This window comes from Trichoplax adhaerens, genomic scaffold (genome assembly GCF_000150275.1).
Source record: "Trichoplax adhaerens TRIADscaffold_1 genomic scaffold, whole genome shotgun sequence".
In the NCBI taxonomy this organism is placed as follows: domain Eukaryota; kingdom Metazoa; phylum Placozoa; class Uniplacotomia; order Trichoplacea; family Trichoplacidae; genus Trichoplax; species Trichoplax adhaerens.
The window spans coordinates 11,668,363-11,690,957 of record NW_002060943.1 but is presented as its reverse complement, the minus strand read 5'-3'; the positions used below and the strand labels follow the sequence as shown (position 1 = coordinate 11,690,957).

Sequence of the window (22,595 nt, the reverse complement as noted above, 5' to 3'; positions counted from 1 at the left end):
GTGTAATGAATGGTTCAGTACGTACTCATTTTACATAATGAACTCAAACATTATTATAGAGTTGCTTTCGTATTACTCGAAGATATCGCAATTTTTATTCGTCGTAACTGCTTGAAAAATTTTACCATAGTCTTTTTTAAAATGTGACCCTATTGTGCCAATGAGGAGAATTGCTTTTGTAACTACTAAACTACAATTACTGTACACTCACTATATTGTATAAAAGACATTTATTATATTCTTAATATGCCCTTATTAAATAATTGCCTTATTAAAATAATATGCAATTGTATAAATGCAAACATCATTATGACGACCATTGCACTGTACCTTATTATACCAGGTACGAACCCATCACCTTTGCATTCCTATTCAATTATGCTATAATTTCTATTCTTGAATACGGTTAAGATTACATGAATATACTGATACAGTCAAGATATACGGTACATATAGCCTGTTAATCAGAAGGTTGCAGCATAATTGCAGAGTCATTAACACTTGCTTTGACGTTGCAGTACATCGATTCTAAAGATTGGTAAGTGAAATTACGATATATCTATCTATCGATACCCGTTAGTAAAATATAGCCAACTTGTTGCTAAAATGAAAGCAAAATTATATACAGTTAGATGATTGCTATACTAAAAAATAGACTTAAATTTCTCATGGTAATTCTAACGAAAAGAGTACGAATATCATTAATTAAAAAATTTTTCCTATGTTTGTTAATACAATTTAAATGCGAAATAAACCGCGTAATTTTTACTTTCATCATTCTGCTCGTAATTCTCACTAAAATATCTTACTGCAAATGTTAAAGAGATACGTCATATCATAGTAGCTCTATTACACAAAGATGGAAATATACAAAATTATTTCCATCCTTTATTGCTGATAGTTCTTTCATTATCCGTTTCAGACTCTTATTTCTGTCAAGATGACTACTCATTCTTCTGCCATTTTTGCACTGCTATGCATCATTTTTGCATCTACTTTGGCGGCTAATGATGCAAGTTGTTGCACTGTTGGAAGCGCTACCTATCGGATAACTTTCGAAGGAATCTGGACCAACACTGCTTCATACCCTTACTATCCGACTAACTTTCCCCATTGGTCTCCTTTCATTGGAGCTATCCATTCCCCAGCTGTAACGGTATATGAATATGGAAAATATGCATCGTCTCAAGTTAAATCCGTTGCTGAAGCTGGTCAAGCTCGTAAGAATAAAAATAAAATTAAAATAATTCGACATATATTACTGATGGATTTACTCCAGATAATTACTCATAATTATAGAGCTGTAATGATGCTAATTTTTGCACACGTAATCTACCTCGTTCTAATAGAGCCATTGAAAAATTTATTAACGCCCATGACAAGTAAAGTTAAAAAAGTCTTCGTCTCGCCTGGTGGATCTCTTGGGCCAACTGCAAAATATTCTGTCACTGTTGACGTTGACAATAACTTTAACCTATTATCTGCTTTAACGATGATTGCTCCTAGTCCAGATTGGTGTGTCGGTGTAAGTCGTTTAAACTTCTGTACCAAACAGTGTGGATTTATAGGCAACACGACTATGGATTTATATTTATGGGATGCTGGCACTAAGGCCGGAGCTGCTGAACAGTACACCTACACCGGCAGTACTACCAATAGAACGATCTATCAACTCAAATCAACTAACGATTCATCAAGCGTATTTTATCGAGCTAACGGCGGTTCCTTGCCACCTTATGCTAAGTTACACATCGAGAGATTATCACAAAATATAGCTTCAAGTACGATAATAAATATTTCAAAGCATCGCTATTATGATCATCCGCATGCTTTTTGATTAAAATGTTAATCTAATAGCGACAATTATTTTAAATTTTTAACTAATAACGCTCGTATCAAGGACTCTTGCATTTACGTATTAACAATATCAATCACACCTATTCAAAGTAAATTCACTAATTAATTAATATGAAATTGTTTCCTTTTTAAAGTTCAGTACGGTAGCTTGATACTGTGGTTTAATTGAAATATTTACTATTTTAAATTAGTTTATATTCTTTGCTATTCTATAGTTATTTATTATCGGTGTAATTAACGATAAATAATAATCTTATTGCGAATACATCGTTATATCTATTCAAAATAGATGATGCAACTTGCTGTAGCGCAGGTAGTGCTACTTACGAGTTAACCTTCGAAGGAATCTGGGTTAACAGTTCCGCTTACCCCTTCTATCCCTCTAACTTTCCTCATTGGTCTACTTTTATTGGAGCTATCCACTCTCCAGCTCTAACCGTGTATTCATATGGTCAATATGCATCACCTGAAGTAGAATCTGTTGCTGAAGCTGGTAACGCAGGTAAGTTTGAAAATAGATAAAATTATACAGATACAGTCTGTACTAGACATTACGACAACGCTAGCATAACCTTAAAGTAATCAATTATTAATTTTTGCGGTGAATTAGAGAAATTAAGCTGAGATAATAATCCTCGTATACCGATATTATTTGTTTTGCTCTATAGGTCCATTAAAAAATTTGTTAACGCCTATGACTGACAAAGTTAAAAAAGTTTTCGTCTCTCCTGGTGCATATCTTGGACCAACCGCAAAATATACTGTCACCGTTGATGTTAATAAAAATTTTAATCTACTATCTGCTTTAACGATGATTGCTCCTAGTCCAGATTGGTGTGTTGGCGTAAGTCGTGTAAACTTCTGTACCAAACAGTGCGGATTCATAGGCAACACTACTTTGGATTTGTATTTATGGGATGCTGGTACCAAAGCCGGACCTACAGAACAATATACCTACGCCGGTAGCGCAACTAATAGAACGATTTATCAACTCAAATCAACTAACGATTCATCAAGTGTATTTTATCGAGCTAACGGCACTTCCTTGCCACCTTTTGCAAAGTTGCATATCAGGTTGCTTTCACTTGGCACGCTAGGTTCACTCGGCACGCTAGGTTCGCGATATTGTAGACAGATAATAACATAAGTATCAGTGATTTAATGTACAGATATATTCGATGACTTTTAATAACTTTCTAAATTTTAACAATTGTCTTTTATTTCTTTGTTTCATTTCCATCAGGAACAACTCAAGGTATTTCTACAATCGATAGCATAATACTCAAATATGTCTGAAATCTTCAATATGTATCAGAGTTCAAGCTTTGTCAAGATACCTTGACTTAAAAACTTCATATCGTCATTCAAGCAAAATTTCGACTTTTATTTATTTACTGATTCAACATCGATCTTACTTTTTCAATTGGTAAATAATCCAAAAATGCTAACAATCATTTTATTTTAATTTCATATCTAATTATTGCCATCAACGCCCACAGCAGCAACAGGTAACGTATTTAATATAAAAGTAATTTCAACCTATACTCAAAATAATCATTTGATGGAAAACACTTGCCGTCGAATATTAAAAGCAGAATTTTTAAATTAATTTTACTATTATAATCGTTGATTAAGCCATAAATGCTAACAATTTTTTATTTCATGTTTAATTGGGGCTATCAGAACCTACAACGACTAGAGGTAATGTAGTTAATATAAATTTAATTTCAAGCTATGTTCAGATCAATCATTGATCGAAGATATTTGTTATCAAATTATCTCAGAATCTTTAAATTAACTTTACTATTGTAATCGCCTATCAATCCGAATATGTTAATAATCTTTTAATTTCATATTTAATTCCTGCTATCAGTACCCACAGCGACAACAGGTAATGTATAGTAATTAAGCATAGAATTAATTTGAAGCTATACTTCGAATAATTGCTTGATAGTAAACGCTTGCCATTAAATATTAAATTCCTTCGGATCGTCTTGTTGTTACGAATTACTAACTAAATTTGTTATAATTTTGATCACCTACCATGCAGTTAAACCTACTACAGGTAATTATTATCAAGTTTTTGAAGTGTAGTGACTTTATAAGGAATAAAGCATAGACATACTTATTACTTTGCTACATTAAAACTGATATTGTTAATCTATTATACTGTTACACTAACATTTTTATTAATCGTTCATATTATCTTGCTACCGATCGTTACCGAAATGATTGCAAACTACAGGTAATTACTTTAAGTATCAATTGATACGCAATATAAACGGTCATAATAAGAAAAACTATTTCCCATCAAAACATAAGAGTTATGCTAGTCTTTGGAGATCTTGTTAAACAGTTTTAATGTTGCCGGCATATTAGCGTCATTAGAATTTAATTTAACGCTATAATTTCTATGATAGGTCGAATTAATGATGCCATGGCCGGTCCTTCGCGATCAATTGCCTTGATCTTCTTTGCCTTGGTTATTGCAAATGTAGCTAAATTTCTTACTTCCACTTAATCTATCATACTGCCGCAATCGATTTGGTATGTTACCGTAGAGTCTGCGTAGTATAAAATAGTAGATTAATTATTAAGGCGGTATGGATGTATTTAAGCTACATCCTTTGCAGATATAAAATATCAGATGAGATATATTCTAGGGTATACGTGGTTTTACAGCTAGTTTCGAGGCGGGAAAGTGCGAATGTAATCTCAATTCTAGGATATTGATAAAAGTTTAATTACTACTAGAAACCTTAGGCGTATCTTAATGTAATCGAAGATGTTTTGGTTATAATGTAGCAGATTTGCGAACATGATAGAAAGGGCAAGGTGATAATATTTTCCGTAGCACCCCTTATATGCAAAGTGCTGCAATATCGATTGAATCAACACTTTGAATTTTGGTTTTAATTTTCATGTGAGCTTTTTTCTCATCCAATATTTGTTTCACAATTTTACTATCGATTATATGGGATTATTATTCAATTATTAATGTATACCCGGTGCTATCCGCACACATAAATTTTAAATAAACGTAATACTTACGTAATGACTGATTTTAAGGGATTCTAGTTCTGGTGTTGGCTAAAAATCTTGTCGTCCTATATATGCAGTATCCAATCAATATGTTAATGACAGCTTTGTGATTGACTATGTCACTATTTATGCAGACTCCTAGTACGATGACCTAGTTTTAATCATCATTTTGATACTTTAAAAAATTCACACGATGGTAATGCATACATACATACACGAGTACACAAAAATTATAGCTATCTTCTATAAGATACCAGTCTACGTGGAAGTTTTAGGATGCAGAAGTAAGCTTAATTCCTGTAGTTTTGGAAAAATTACGTTTATCTCATATAGATAAAATATACTGATTTTAACTGCAAAGATCATGTAAGATATTTTCAAAATCTTTACTTAGCAAGCTCCAAAAATGAAATTGTTTAGTACTTAATAGGCTCGAAGGGATACATAGAGAATAAAAGGTTAAATTTGTTGACGGAGTTTCCTATGAGAGTGTAAAATTAGCTCAGCTACTGGTATATCTCACTCGACTAAATTGCAATTCAAAATTAACCACGATAGTATTTCCAATAGCCATCTACAATTTTAACATGCTAGATGACAGATTAAGATATATACAGAAAGAGGAAGAGAATGAAATAAGCCGATCAACAACATTTTACATTCAAGAAATGATAAACGTTGTGCAATGCTCGTACTATCATTTATTATATTACGAGCGAACAAGCTTGCTAACAATTATCGATACTCATAATAGAAGTATTTTCTTGATCGAAATCACCTACGATGCCTTCCCCGGCTTTAAACACAGTACTGTAAGCGTAATTCTTTTTTAACAAAACCTGAAGTAGATAATAAAGAATTGCTGATTACTATCTTCCGGTAAGTTTCTAATTACTACCGGTGCATTTTATAAAATGCATTCATAAATACTATACATCCTAAATGATTAAGATTTATTAAAATGCACTATCCCATGCTAGTTAATCGCCAGATTATCAATTTACTATTAACTACAAGCAGAAATCTTATGCAATTATTCACGCGTCAATAAATATCTCAATATCTTTGAACGGTGACTAAAGTCTATTAGTACCGTATCAAATAACATATATAGTAAGCATAACAAGATCATTCATATTAAATACTCCATACAATTATAGTACAATAATTAAAGAATAAAAATAATTATTCCAACTAGGCGAATACAATAAATCCTTATACTGTACGTACTGTAGGATGAATAGTACTAAACTGTACCAGGTACCTCCTGTTAACGGAAAACATTATACCGTTCAGCTTAGAAACCAGTCTATACTATAGTACTATTTATGTATCAATGAACTTTTATTTATTTGCATTATTAATATGATATAGAACAATAAGTCAATATCATATATAATAAACAATTCTTGTCAATTAATTCATTTTTTACAGCTTCAGTTCAGGTGATAGGATTGTATTATATCTAGTTCATCTACCTTTTTTCCGTACTAGAATACGAAAGGTAAGTTAGCAATAAGTATATAAATTACAACATGGCGAAGGTTAAAGTATTTGAGATATATTTAGAATTGCTTTTTATAGATCTGTATCAAAACAATCTTGTGGTGTTAATGTAGAATCTTTCAAATATATTTCAAATCACCCTGGAGATGCCTTTAAAATAAGTCTGCACTTAGAATGATCCAAGTTTATGCGCGTATTCGTATAGCATTCGAGATGCTAATAGTATTTAAAAAATATTTATTGTCGCAGTAAAATCTCTAAAAGGATCACGCACACATTTTCAAACTAGAGCCCATTGTCAAGCCTTTGAACGTGACAGTCACGTACGAATATTTCATTTCGATAATAAGATATTAGCGTAATATTTAGCTACAGATTACGAATATCAACTATGATTAGCTGTAAGGAATTGAACGGAAATGGCCTGTTTCCATTATTAATTTCATCAATGGATTCATAACTCATCCTTAGAATGAATTATGTATAATTACTTTACTAGCGTACAGGCACACGTTTAGAAGTATTTAGATTAGATAATTGATGAGAACGCGAATAATAGCAATTTTATTTTAACTTGATTATCGCTAATCAATGGTGCAACATTCTGGCATATTATTCCTTAAACGAGAATTTTTGTTAACTGCAACGTCATGTCATATTAAAAATTCTTTATATGAACATATCGTTAAAATGGGAATTACGTATCTATACTAGTACAATGCATGATCAAATTTAGATATATGACATTATATCATTGAAACTGCTTGTATTGTACTTATAAAGTGTCGAAATCATCAACGACGACATTATTGCTCAACTATTACGTAAATGGAAGTTAATTGAGGACCCATAATTTACAATCTAAATCATTTTCTAACTAGCGAGCTGCTTGCACTACACTTATAAAGTCTCGAGATTATCGTCTAAATAAATAGAGCGTACAGTAAAGAAAGGTTCGTAATCTACAGTTTAAAGCTAGCTTATCATCTAAAGCGTCGTTACTTGACCGATATCAAGGGAAAATTTTATTGGCTTAAATGGAACGCTTAAATATGTTCTAAATTATTAATCGCGTCAATGTTTCCAACTTCAATTAAACCAGATAACCCTTTACTGAATTGCACCTCAGAAGGGTATAAACCACGATTCAATTGTGAAAACCGTTTTAGTTAATAGTTTGAAATGACTTAATTTGAAGAAAGAAAGACTCGCACTGTACTTGTATATACCGAAGGGATTAACGATTTTGTAAAATGCTTAATTTCGGAAACTGCCGGTAACTTCATATAAATATGCCATATTAGTATCACGTTGCCAGATCCTAGTCTAGGAAGTACAGTAAACGCGATTGTAGGGAAAAAATTTGCGTTCGTATAGACTTACAATATTCGTGTACATTGTGGATCGATAGTTCTTACACACTTTAAAGACTATACGCGTATGTTAAGCACTAATAGTAGCATTTATTACTGTACAAAGCATGGTAATTTACTAATGGCTGCTAAGTTAATGGCTAGCATAGCGTACTGTATGTCTCGATTGATGTAATTAACAGTGCCGCAACAACTACAATCACGGTTTATCTTGTAAAGGATATATTTTGATTCTAGCTTCATCTTTGAATGGATCAACTTTTTCTATTTAATAGTTTGATCAAAGTCTGGAGACTTTTTGTTGAAAAGAATCATCAGAATGTGTATTCGTGTGCTTGATACACACAGTTCTCCTTAAAGCTATATTAATGATTAAACGAATTATGACTATTATTATCTAGCTTTAACTTACTTCTTAATTTAATAGGGCTAGCAAATCTGAAATACCCAGAACATAAGTGATTAAAAAATGTGCAAGTATACTTTGATAACTATTCTTCTGAGTTTGATAATCACAAGAACCTTGGGAGCTTCCTCAACGTCGTGTTGCACCTCTGGTAGTGCTACTTACACTGTTGTTTTTACTGGACTATGGGCTAACAATAATAACTATCCTAATTATCCAACTAATTTTCCACATTGGTCGCCATTGATTGGCGCTATACATTCCCCAGCAGTAACTGTTTATGCTTACGGACAATATGCATCGACTCAGGTTAAATCCGTAGCTGAAAATGGAAATGCAGGTAACGATCTAGTGATCCTATGCAAAAATTTTAGCGTATTCTTAATGTGCGCTATTATCCTACATAGTAAGTGTTGTTAGGTTATCATATTTTATTCCAAGATATTCTCTATTTCAAGATACTAATGAGGAGTTTATTATGTTAAAATAAAGTGCCTTTAAAAGCTCTACTAGAGCCCATGACAAATAATGTTAAGCAAGTCTTTGTGTCCACTGGATCATCTCTCCAACCAACTGCAACATATTCAGTGACTGTTAACGTTGATAATAATTTTAACTTATTATCTGCGTTAACAATGATTGCTCCAAGTCCAGATTGGTGCGTTGGTGTAGATCGAGTGAATTTTTGTACTAGTTCTTGTGGTTTTATTGCTAGCAAGACTATTGATCTATATCTGTGGGATGCTGGTACGAAAGCGGCCGCCACTGAACAATATAGCTATACCGGTTCATTGACAAGAGTGCCAATCTATCAAATAAAGACGTCTAATCAATCAGCAAGTGTTTTCTACCGAGCTAACGGTCAATCTTTGTTACCTTATGCCAGATTACAATTAACGAGAGTATCACAAAATTTATTAAGCCCACGTAAGTATTCATTCATTGCATAACGTTATAGATTTTTAAATTTTCCACTGCCTTACTAAATCATAATTTACAAACATACCAATAGTAATTTGAACAATAATAGACTATATTTAAGATTGCTAGATTAAAGAATGGTTAATCTTATATTCGTAAACAAAATGGGATCCTATTATTGACTACTAGCTAATCTTATCTGAATTTCTCCAACTAGTGTCATAGATATTTTTTAATATTAAAGTAACCAACTTACAATACTGAAAATGTCTGTTTCATTTTAATAGTTGTTTTAATTAAACTATCAAATGAGTACAGACATTATAAAATCTTTAAAGTATTCAGATGATACAATAGTTTTCTATGCTAGAAAAATTCATTACAGCTAGTATACTTGCAACTAATCTAAAGTATGCTATATTTCAATTTCTCTATATACATCAACTCCGCTGACTATTCGACAATATACGATATGGCTTGAACAGCTAATACTACAGGTAGGGATAAGGGCATAGCAATAGATGAACACATACAGTACGATATACGTATTCCTATTTAGTTTTAAACACTCGAATACCCTCGCAATAGCTAACTCGATCATTATATTCCCGCTTTAACTAACTGATTACATATGTTAAATTTACTAATTGTATTCTTTGTCAACGCAACTGTAGTTGTCACAAATGGAGCAAGTGGTGGCTCATTTCAATCTATGCCGGTACTTATTGCATCTTTGGTAGTGGGCATCATCCTGACTATAAATTTGCATCTCCTACAGTAGAATGAATTAGCAAATCTAGCATGAATCTCAAATATCATTTGATTCCTTACTCCTTCCATTCTTAAACTGAGGAAGAAACTAGTTCAATATCACGTATTAACTGTGACAACGATTGATGGAGTTCTGTGTGCTGCATGAAAAAGCTACAGTTCTATCTACATAAGATATTTACTCGATAAAAATTAATACTATTAAAATTATAATTGAAATTTTTAAGTTATACATAAATAGTATATTATGATGGTGTCTTCATTTTACTAGTAGTAAAAGCTCATTCAATGTTAATTATCTGTAATATTATTTAATCATAGCGCATACTGTAGTCGGTAGTAACTCAATAATTATATAATTAATTATTATTGAGTGTGCAGTGAATATACATATGTATTTATTGGATATACAGTATATATTAACGCTTTCTCATACACTAGTAGCTGGAAGATTAAATAATACTTGGACAATTTTGACACCATGATACGGCTTACTTGTGTAACATCATGACAATCGATAGGCCTTGGTTGCAGGTTAGGAAAGGTGCCATCAAAATAATTTTGTTTGGCGATCAATACGTGAATTAGCCTATGTTGGAAGCGAACTGCTGTGCCGGTATCGATTAAAATTACATAATATACATAAAAGTACGTACAGTACTCGTATAGCATTTATGGGTATGACAAGGTAATAGTAGACAGCATACACGTATCAAATCATTTACTTTTAATCAATTATTATACACCAGCGCTAGAGTAATAAATTTCTATTATCTGCATGTTGAATCGAGAACTTTCACACAGCTACAGTAATATATCCCAATACTGCATTTTACTCCAATATGGTCTGGTTGCATTTATTACTGTTGCAACTGCACTTCAGCTTCTTTTATAGTTTTAAATATACATATCTATTGTGAAGGAGATTATCTTCAACATTGCGACTGCTATACTCCACCCCCTACTTATTTTTCTGTATGTAAAGCAAATAGTCAATTAACATTACACCTGTGTATTACACTTACACTTGTGGACCTGACAATTTCTACCTATTTTTATATACGAAGCAAAGAGTCATCAACAGAACAATTCTGTACTACACACTCTATTTCAACTCGTTTTACGTATCTTTGAGACGAATAGATAGTTGATATTATAACATTGTACTCTATATATTAACTCTGTTTATTTGGTATTCTAATTATCATTAACATTCCAACTGGTCTTCTACTTGAAGTAAAATAGTAAATAGTCATGAATTAATTATCATTACATCTCTGCATTATACTACATTACCACTTGTTTTATATCCAAAGCAAATGGTCATTATATTAATTATCCTTGCATCTGTGTCTACTACACTTCTACTTGTACATGGTCTCAGACAATTTCAACTTGTTACCAAACAGGAGGCAGCGAGTCTTTAACATTACAACTCCAAACTACACTCCATTTCAACTCATTTTTATCGATGAAACGAATAGATATAGTATTCATTACAACTCTCCGCTATATAAATGACATTTTAACTTCTTCTATATGGGGAGGATCAAATGATCATGTAGATTTGAACTCATTTTATAGGTGAAACAGATAGTCATTAGCATTCCAACTCTCATTCTACTAGTCTCATTGTGCTTTTTATGAGAAGAAAATGCGACTATCCATTTATGGCTAGTAACACAGACTTTTGTTCAGAGCTTAGCTCCAACTTTTGAGAAAGAAGTTTCCATAATCATTATAATTAATTAATGACTATGGCTGCAGCAAGCATGATGCGTTAGGCATAAAACGAAAGAAAAAGCTTTGCATGACGATCGGCGTGCAGCTACAAGTATTGAGAAGGAAGTTTCCGTCATGATTAATGATTAATTAATGACCATGGCTGCAGCAAGTATGATGCATTAGGCATAAAACGAAAAAAAAAGCTTCACATGACGATCGACGTGCAGCTACAAGTATTGAGAGTGAAGTTTCCGTCATGATTAATGATTAATTAATGACCATGGCTGCAGCAAGCATGATGCATTAGGCATAAAACGAAAGAAAAAGCTTTACATGACGATCGACGTGCAGCTACAAGTATTGAGAAGGAAGTTTCCGTCATGATTATAATTAATTAATGACCATGGCTGCAGCAAGCATGATGCCTTAGGCATAAAACGAAAGAAAAAGCTTTTGCATGACGATCAACGTGCAGCTGGCGTGTCAATGCCCTGTCAATGGCGTGATAGCGTATACTGTAGCATTGACCAATCAATGTCGGTACAGTAACAATCAAGGCACGAGCCCAAAACCATGTTTACGGTACAGTACTGTTACTGTAAACAGGCTACAGACTGTACACTGTACACTGTACACTACACTAGTACTGTACTGTATTTGCTCACCGTTGCAACTCGATTGTCATCCAGTTGCTTGATCGCTTTTGTCAGTGTAATACTGTCGACGATTTCAGTGGGAGCGTATAGTACAATAACTCGAAAAATGATATGTGCCATCTTATTTTGCAGTGAGCGGCCGCTTCTTTTCTCTCTCTCTTTTCAATAAGTCCCTGCTTTCAGGGTGGCCTAATCTTCGCTAGTCTCGCCTCTTAACCCTACTACTGTAAACTCCTTCCTGTACCTGTACTTGTAGCCAGAGCTTACGAGGGGTGAGTGCTTGCCTCTCATTTGTCAAGTAGTTTTTTATATGCCATGCGTGACATCATTAAGAAATAATAATAATCACTATGACAATAATGATATTGTTCTAATGAACGACGATCTTTTTTTAGTCATTGACCTGCCATACCAGTCATACCATTGCCAGGTTGACCCGTTCTGGACTGACGAAATCAACTTCAAAGGTGCACATAGCTCATCGTTTCTTTGACAGAGACGAACGAGTTTTCATTGCCTTATTTCTTCTTCCTTTGGATACTTGCAGATTAGTCATTATCCATGTAAGTGATTTAAGCGTAGCATTGCTAATGGAGATGGATTGAAGTAGGATTGTAAGGCTTTAAAGAATTTGTACAAGGATTTTATCTTTTATTTCTCTATGTTTTGGTATCAGACCGGCAAGATAGCATAATGATTCAAAAATGACATTTCAATGGACGTTTCAACCATGCTGTACTAGTGTACTACAAGGGTACTACCTTAGTTTTGTTGTAATGTACGAATCATGTACACTATTCAACCATGGTCGATTTGTCAGTCTTCCTAGTTTGCAAGTTGGTTATAATTAGTTGAATCGCTGGTATTCAATGTTGATTCTCTCTTATGCTGGTAGTCTACTAATATCGAGTTGAATGAGCAATAATTAGAAGTGATCAATTAGTTTTGCTATCAGCGCTAGAGCGATGATAGCAAATTAATTCATATTGCTGTCTGCTTTATGCTATGCAAGAAAAGTCGATCAAAGATGGGACAAGTCATTCTGTATTGCATTGGACAGTGAAATTGATTGCCTTTATTAAAGAGAAATCAATAGCTCTATGACACTAACTAGTTCTATAATTCATTTTTTAGTCGTTGTTGATCTACTGTAGAAGTGCACACATAACAAGTATACCACGTATCATGTACAGGTTTTGTCTGCAACCACCAATGGCAACAATTGCCAAATTATGCTTTATTTCTAATTCTAACTTTGCAGTCACCACTATAAACTGTAACTAAATTATCACATACCACTGATGCCTGGAATAATGTTCCCATTGCTGTGTTAATGCATACAGTATCAGGCTACTAGCTGCTTCATCACATACGTTACTGCATAAACTTCGTTATACTAACACGGGCATAGTTTTGAAACGTAATCCTCTTTATACATTCTCTACATAAGCTTACAGCCCATGCTGTACACCATATTGCAATAATACAGCAAAGTACATTTATTAGGCTGGTCACAACAGTATACTCGATTTTTCTACTTGCTACTTTATCTATCGTCTCTAACCATACTATAAATCATCTCCACATACTCAATTTCAAACTACGCTACAAATGACGATTGATTGGCTGATACCTTCTATTTGATCATCTCAAAGACAATGAGGCAATCATCAATTTGAAATCGATAGAACTAGGCCAGGAAGCTCCTTAAATAAACTATTCTCTAAATTAATTACTCCACTCGTCGTCTACTGTACAAATACAGATTGAAAAATTGATATACATTGTTTAAAATAAATAAAGACACTTGCTACTAAGTAGTAAACGTACAACAGTAGCATTATTAAATCTGTAGTCGAAAGTGAATCGTTTGACTGGGCATAAATATGTTGAGATCGAATATCGATTACATTATTTTATATTGTTAATGAGTTACAGTATAACCACATGTAATTTTAACTGGGTAAACTAGATACTGTTTAATCTTAATAAACTTTAATAATAATAATGATATAATGGATTGCCTATTCGACGACGTTATTGTACTGTACATACAGTACAGTTATTATTGTATCATGCAGTAAAATTGTACCGTGGTTCGTTTCTAATCGTTTATCATCATTTTTACTTTTTAATATCTTAATAGAAATACAAGATGACCGATACTGATGTCTTGCCGTTCAAAGCAGAATATGCAAAATCGAAACGTTCACTTTGTAATGCGTGTAAAAAAAATATTGGTAAAAATTCTTTAAGGATAGCAGCTATGCTTTCTGTAAGTTGTCAATTATTTTCTTATTAATAGAAACTTCATACAAAGGCTTAACATGTGCATTCATGTGAAATGAACGTGCTAAAATTAAAATGTTAACAATTTCTAAGCTATTGATTATTTTTGCAAGTTACAATAGAATATCGTGTAATAGCCACCCGAATTATCTAAAATACTGGTATACTATCTGCATTATGGCCATATCGATTTAGGATAGATTAATTAGCGGAAATGCAAACTATAGTTAATCTCATTATATCTTACAGTATGACTACGCGTACATCTTGATTTTAATCATGATCTTAATTCGAATACAAGCAATGCTAAACGATAAACATAGCGCCCACCTAATCTTATTTACAGCTACAGTACAAAGATTAAGAAGGTATTAAATTGCTACTATAGTAAATTAGGTAACATTTTATAATATTTCAACCGATTAACATGCATGTATAAATTTAGCTGCAGTATGACGCATTAAACAGCTGATCTCTCGAAATTTTCGTCGTCTATGTATATATATTTACTTATTTGGGAGATACATATTTAAACTGACGTGTTTTATAAGGTTATTTAACAGATTGATTTTATATTTTATTCGTCTAGTCTTGGTATGTTGACGATGCGAAGGTAAGGTCTACTATTGTCACATTTATTTTATAAGAATTGTAATCGATAGTGCACAATTAATGTTAAGTTATTTGCTGTAATATAAGTCTAATATAATAGGCTTGTGCAGCGTTGGTAGATTATTTCAACAAATTAGTTACTAGAATACTAACACATTGGTACATAATTCCAATTTGAAAAATCATCAATTTTATTAAAATAGCTAGAATTTATTCTGTATTTTATCCTGTGTGTATGAATCATGATGCCCTGCTTAGATATTTCTAATTTGATGTATTATCGGATTAATGCATACATATGCAAGCATTGAAAGTACTACAAAATCTGACTGATTAAACACCCTTGATCTTAGGTAGCAAAATGGTATCATTACAGCTGTTTTTTCAGAAAAAAGAATATTTCCAACGAGGGCGATATTGATGGCTTTAATTCCTTGCGGCCAGAAGATCAAGAGAAAATTAGAAATCGAATTGATCCCACAACTCAAAATCAGGGATATTCGAAAACGTCCACCTCTTCAGCGCAGGCTCACGAAATTCCTTCAGAAGGATCATCGAATTCAGCGATGTAAGATTTGATTATCTATCTTACTAATCAGTTTAACCTCTCGTAACATACTGTACAGTAGACTCCATAAGATAATTTATCTAGAAATGTGTTTACATACCGTTATTTGTGATGTTTTACATATTTTTAATAGATAACTGCACAGTTTTATGATATTATATAATTACAAACTGATAATTAATGTTTATATCAATTTACTATAAATTGACTGACTTTTTATTAAAGTTTGGGTTCAGTTATGTCTAGAGACTAGTGTTGTATTACTGTTCATCCTGACGATAGGAGATCGTTAGTATTTAGAGTCTTACTGTACACTGTACAGTAGGTTAATGTTAGGGTGGACAAACCTGACAGTAGACTCATAATTTTGCAATTTCTATAATAGTTTTCAACTGTTTCTCGTTACAAATTTAGATTTGTAAGAGCAATATAAATGAAATTTAAATACGATTGATAGGCAAAAAGTTTCCCTTGTTTCTAATGGATGCCTCAACTAACGTTTGATAACATTACTAAATCGTTTATTAATAATATAGAAATAAAGAAGATACAGGAAAAAGAAAAAGCAAAGACATAGATACAGACATAGCGAATAAAAGAGGCAAAAGTGACGAGAATATGGCCAAAATAATGAAATTAAGGGTATGATCGAACGTAAAATTGTTATATTTCGTAACGTACACGTTATAAATTGCATTATATTTAGATAATTAAAAATGATTCACTTCGTTTAAATGTGCTGGCCATATAATCCAATAAATTATAATTACTGGCTGCAGGAGCAAACTGTAGGGTTATGGAGTATATATGACAACCTGAGAAAAGAATGTAATAATCAAATGTTGAAGGATCTACTAATATATAATAATCAAAAATTGGTAGCCGATACTAGGGTACGTAGATAAACAATACTTAACTCAATTTAAAGCATATAGTTACAGTTATTTTTCTATTTTATTTTGTGTCTTATACCTCATTATTAATGCATAATACCTTTAATTTTAGGGATTTCATTTAGTTGTTGATGGTATGGCATTTGGTGCATTAAACCCTTGTAAAGAGTGCAGTGGCATATTGTTTTTTAGGTTAGTATAGATACAAACATTCTGTAAGTAACTCGCATTTTTATTTTTGTATGGATGATCTTGCTTTATTAAGGAGTGATAATGTTCGGGATTACAATAGTTATAATACAGCATGTACTAATAATAACACTTTAAAGTTTTTTATTTGTATCTTGAAAGTCATGCATTTTAATTATGTTGATTGTCATCAGCCGAGTAGATCATGGCTATCGTTGTCTCAGGTGTCATAGTTTAACTCAAAACCCAAGCAGGACCCAATGGAAAATTCCTGACGAACTCTGTGAGAAATCGAAATATTTGTACGTTCAGTGACATGCACATATGATATATTGTCAATTATAATTCAGAAATTCTAGTTCTATTTTTATCAATTTATGAATTACACTACGGTTACCTCTATCATCGAATTATAACTATTTTATTTCAAACCCCTACATTATATTTAATGCAATATTGGATATGTGCTTTTACGGGATTGCCACCATCGATGACTAATTGCTTAAATAGAAGAGAATATAGAAGTGTAGTGCGTGAAAGAGTTTTCATGTCGACCTCCCCTGCAAATTCTGATGAAATACAGTCAGGTTATACTTGATTTTGGACCCCAAATTTTACACTTATTATAGTATTGCAGGCTTAGACTATAGATACTAATGTGATAATTTTAAGACAAAATATCGAACTATTTCTTTCTTTTAAAATTTGTAGGAAGAACAACTGAAAATAAAACCACTTCAAACGAATCTGTTGCTGTTGATTATCGATCAGGTAGGAGCAATTTTATAGTTTCGTGTAGAAGTAGCATTATATCTGTCACTATCAACGCATAATACCTACTAGTTTTGTTGACCTGAGAATAAAATCTTGGTCAGAAGGGTTTATAATATTTACCATAACATTAATAATTTTTAAATTTTATAATATCCAATAGGTCTGCTAGATACACATCACGTCATTAAGGAGCCAGATGGTTCAGTTTATAGCGTAAATCTAGAAAACGGATACAGACATCATAGTTATTGTAAAATACAAGCATTGCAGAGTAACACCACGAACCTGTAAGCTATTTTTCTGAATAAACTGGATTGTAGGTATTTTTGGTTTTATTATTCTAGTTGATTGTAATTAATAATGACAAACTAGGTGCTGTATTTTTCATGCATGGGGTGACGTCAACAGTAAGAAAGGAGAAACCAGTGTCGAAGTAAGATTATAATGTTATTTGTTCCTATGGGTTAGGCGACATTGAGTAATAGAAAGAATACGCAGAGTTCATCTCATTACTGATATAACCATAAGCTATTATACTATTGAAATTTTTCTATTTATTAACAGACTGGGTATTCAAAAGAAGAAGCCATGCTAATATTTGATCAAATGTATTTCGAGAAAACCGGTACTAATTAATATCAGTTTTATTTTTTCTAATTATCGAACTCGAAAACACTATCACTGAAATATAATGTTCGATATTAGTAATATTAATTCTTTATCGTATAGGTAATGGATTTGGAAAAGAAAAGAAATTTGTTAAGATGGCTCGAAAATTTTATCCTGTCTATCTAGACGTCGAAAAAGTAAGTATAGAGGTTGTTATATCACGTAGGTAGAGATTCACTCACAAGCAATCCCTTCGTTTCCAAACCGTTAATGCAGGACGAAGAAGGAAGACAAGTAGACTTAATCTTTACAGATAAAGGTAGCAAAGTGTTTCGACATATAAGAAATCTCCTTAAGCTGATTTTCGATGTTCAAGCTATGAAAAATACTCTGCTGGAATTCAGGGTGCGATATTTGTAACAAATTCCAATGATATTTAAGTAAATCGTGACTATATTAATTTTAATTATTCATAAGGTAACTCGTAGATAATACAATCCTTAGGTTGACCTGGAGGCAATCAAACTTGCTGATCTATCTGAGAACCAAATTAATGACGCTTCTCAATGTCTATCTATGTTGCAAAATGTCAGTATAATATCGTAATATTTTCATTATTTATTATATCCATGGATACAGAGTACTAAATTGACAATGTCCATATACTACTTGCCTTTATCATTTGATACTAAAAAAATCGTATGACCTAACAGCTTATATCAAAACGCAAGAATAAAAAAGAAATTTTGGAGCAAGTGAATAGATTTTATGCCGTAATTCCCCATAATTTCGGAATAGATGACCCAGAAACAATAAACAATTTATATGAACTAGAGGTAACTACAACTAAATATTTTATTGCATTAAGTAATGAATGCACCGCACCTATTTCTCCTACGTCTACCTTATAGACGTACCAGTTATATTCTGATTCTGGTTGTTGTATAAAATTTAGTATATATTTCTTAATCAAGTGCAACAAGAATAGTTTACTTAATTTGCAATTTATTAATTTTTACTAGGATAAAGAATTCATGCTAGACGATCTCATGGATATCATTACTAGTTATGACATAATTAGAAGAGCAAATAGTGATGGCCAAAATCCTATGGATACATTGTATAAGTCCTTAAAGACCGAAATTACGGTACAGATATCTTTTAGAAATTTTCTTTAATAACGAATATTATGATATGAAATTATGATCTAAAATATGAAAATTTTGTAGTATCTTTATAGCAATAGTGAAGAATTTGGCATGGTAAAGAATTATGCTGAAAATAGCCATTTGTCAATTCATAATTATTTCTGGTTAACTGTTGAAGAGGTTACTGACTAAATTATGACTTAAATTTAACCATTTATCAATTAATTTGTTTATACAAGTTGTATTTCACACATTTTAATGTCATTTAACAAATATTCTAAACAATGTTTTAGAAATTTATACTTAGATACCTTCTGATCATAGGTATTTAAAGTTGAAAGATATGGAGAAGATAAACAGTATCAGCACTTTTCAAATTTCAATAATCGGATGTTGCTCTGGTATCAAACTCGATTTACTAGCTATGCTAGTATGTTATCTAAGGGCGTTCGTTTTACACCTCCTAAAACGTGTTTAGTAAGTATTATCCATAATCACTGGTTATGATAAACTGATCCTTTCCCCTTGAAGCAATCAATGAGCACTGTGTTCTAAGTGTGCTGTGATAATGAGGCTATACAATTATTATTGTTGATAGGATAGGAGTTACATCTACGGTAAAGGGGTGTACTTCACTGGTAAGATATAATAAATCCGATTAGATTATAACTCACGAACGTCATATTCTTTACTCATGTTACTGACATTATCTTCTTATCAATTATAGATTCAGCATCTATGGTAGGACGATAATGGCCAAATATACATTGCTAGTTTCCTTTTTATCACTTTGATCTAATATCTACTAATAATAGCATTTGCTACGTTTTAGTGTGCGGAGCGGTGTGAACCAACAATGACTAATCCAACTATCATTATGTGTCTTTGCGAAGTAGCTCTTGGCAAAATGTATTATATGGCAATATTTAGTGATAAATAAAGGAATCTACCTTACTTGTAATACATATTTACCCTTAATTACGACTCTTTTCTATATTACAACAGATATGAAATGAGATTTCCAGACTGCCATGAAATGCCCAAAATGCCAGCAACGGCTAATAGCTTTAAATGTATTGTAGTAATTAATTTCATGTGTGCGACTACTGGATCTATTATGTGGCTCAGCATTGCATCCTGCGCTAGTATAGTATAAACATTAAAAAAAGTCAATTTACTTTGTGTACTTCGAAATGATATAGGTCCGGGCGAATTTATACCGAACCCATCAGAAAAATTTACTCTCGAGAATGGCACTGTTGTACCTTTAGGAAAAATGACAAAAGACAATAATGGATCGGGTGCAAATGAGTATCTTTATACATCTCTTCTCTATTTTCTATGTGTATTCTACGATAGCACTATATACTAATTTAGAAAATGATATCTATTGAGACTTAACAATTATCTCAGCTATGTCGTCTATGATACGAGACAATTGCAGATTAGGTACTTGGTGAAAGCGAAAGCTAATTTCAGGAATGACCTGTTTCATTAGTATTTAATGCTAGATTCTTTATTACTTATTTAATATATCATAATTACCTATGTCAACTGTTACGTAACAAACAACACTATAAAAAAGTTGCTAAATAGAAATATGTAATAATTTTGAAAGAACTTCGGATTTAATTCTTAGCCGTGATCATTTGGAACTAAATATTATTACATTATAATACTTGTATACTGAAAATTACGAAGTTGGCAACAACTAAATCAAAAATTCTCTGTTAAGTGATTTGATCCTTTTATTTTGGGAATATGACTTCTGTTCACGGTGTTAGTTCTTAGGACACTCAGAGAGTTACCGTATTAAGGCTTTATTTTTATAGTTAAAGCACAGTTCTGAAAAGTGTTTAAACAGTTTCAACGGTACGAAATGTTATCTGTATCATTGCAAGACTAAAATATCATACAAATTAATTAGTTTATTCTCTTCTTTACATAAAACAAATAGATTACATATTACACCAAGATCAGAACTGAGCTATTCTTAAATTTTTCTACTTGCAGCAAACTTGTTGTTAGAAAGATATTAGAGGTATTATATCTAAAAACTATTCTCCTGAGAAGTGCAAGACTTCATACTTTGATTTTATAACTTTAACCCGTGCAACTATAGCAAGATCTTAATCGGTAATATTAGGATGATGATCCTATATAGCTGTATTATCTTTCTTTGTCACGAACCTTCCTTTTAGGCAATACATTACGGATTAAAAATTCTGTAACTTTCTTTGTTCATTGAGACAAATGTACACGATTTAATTAATGCTCCATTCTTTTTTATCAAGAGTTGCAGCGATTTTGTTGCTTAAGACTTCTACTTGTAAAATTACAAAACAATAAATATTTCGCAATGTATTCATGTCATAATGAAGTGCACGCTATACAGAAACGCCAAAAATGCGTAGCTTTAGCAATATCCGTTTTAAGTGCTTGCACACATGTTTTTTTGGAAAAGCCGACGCTAATTACCAATAGCACTTGTTAGGTCGATAGTACCGCTAATAAGTGTATGATCTAATGCTCAACACTTAAGTAGTCTAACGTAACTGACTTTATTTTCCGCTCAAGTACATTTCAGGTTTTGCATCCTTGTTAATAACTGTTACGGAGCCATGCTTCGAAATATTGATTGCTATGTTAATTATAATATCTCATTTATATATTGTTGTTTGCTCCAGTAGCTTATTAGATATTCATGTTTATTAATAAGTACTTGTTATTACCAAGGCATCAGAAAGTTCAATATTGTTGACGTGTCGGAGCTAACACGCTTAGTCAGTAAACGTCAATTGATAACACCTTAAGTGTAAGGTGCAATTACGTTGCAGAGCCTTGAGGCTCTAGTTGGCTCATTAATTCATTTAATGTTAATTAGCGTTGACTTATACCGATCTATGTTAACTTCTTATAACTGAATTCGTATACTAGGATATGTATACTGTACAGTGTAAGTCGCTATGTCAAGAATATTCACCAGTGCACCATCGGCGTAGGCCGAGACTATAAAAAGCCGAGCACTAGCTTAGCTGCTCAGTTCCATTCCGTCACTTGCAGGATCACTTGATTATTACTGCTAAGAATATTCTTACGTTTTTCTTTAGTACATTTTACGACTAAGATTAACGTAACTAATCATTAGTAGCTTATTTGTGTAGCTGAGAGTTAGTTCAACTACGATAGGTCCCTAAGTTAGTTGGGAACACGAGTACTAGTGAAGATAGTGTTTAAGACCCGTTTTCTAGTTACA

The 22,595-nt window shown here is 32.4% G+C and overlaps 3 protein-coding genes across 3 annotated transcripts; all 3 read left to right on the top strand.

The window, feature by feature from the left end:
• Nucleotides 1-940: 940 nt before the first annotated feature.
• On the top strand, nucleotides 941-4,378 carry TRIADDRAFT_52700 (uncharacterized protein; the record flags this gene model as incomplete). The annotated part of the gene is made up of 4 exons (XM_002109022.1): nucleotides 941-1,781; nucleotides 2,147-2,359; nucleotides 2,526-2,972; nucleotides 4,278-4,378. The coding sequence occupies 4 exons, from the start codon at nucleotides 941-943 to the stop codon at nucleotides 4,376-4,378; spliced, it is 1,602 nt and encodes a 533-aa protein (XP_002109058.1).
• A 3,869-nt stretch (nucleotides 4,379-8,247) lies between these two features.
• TRIADDRAFT_52699 (uncharacterized protein) lies at nucleotides 8,248-9,134 on the top strand (the record flags this gene model as incomplete). The annotated part of the gene is made up of 2 exons (XM_002109021.1): nucleotides 8,248-8,524; nucleotides 8,677-9,134. 2 exons carry the CDS (start codon nucleotides 8,248-8,250, stop codon nucleotides 9,132-9,134), a joined length of 735 nt encoding a protein of 244 aa, XP_002109057.1.
• Nucleotides 9,135-10,383: 1,249 nt separating this feature from the next.
• On the top strand, nucleotides 10,384-21,833 carry TRIADDRAFT_52698 (uncharacterized protein; the record flags this gene model as incomplete). The annotated part of the gene is made up of 22 exons (XM_002109020.1): nucleotides 10,384-10,410; nucleotides 12,653-12,820; nucleotides 14,404-14,532; nucleotides 15,136-15,159; nucleotides 15,512-15,726; nucleotides 16,263-16,368; nucleotides 16,506-16,619; nucleotides 16,732-16,811; nucleotides 17,319-17,395; nucleotides 17,520-17,579; nucleotides 17,743-17,869; nucleotides 17,955-18,015; nucleotides 18,147-18,207; nucleotides 18,312-18,388; nucleotides 18,696-18,779; nucleotides 18,905-19,027; nucleotides 19,214-19,339; nucleotides 19,421-19,519; nucleotides 19,664-19,816; nucleotides 19,938-19,977; nucleotides 20,542-20,640; nucleotides 21,634-21,833. 22 exons carry the CDS (start codon nucleotides 10,384-10,386, stop codon nucleotides 21,831-21,833), a joined length of 2,250 nt encoding a protein of 749 aa, XP_002109056.1.
• Between the last annotated feature and the right edge of the window lie 762 nt (nucleotides 21,834-22,595).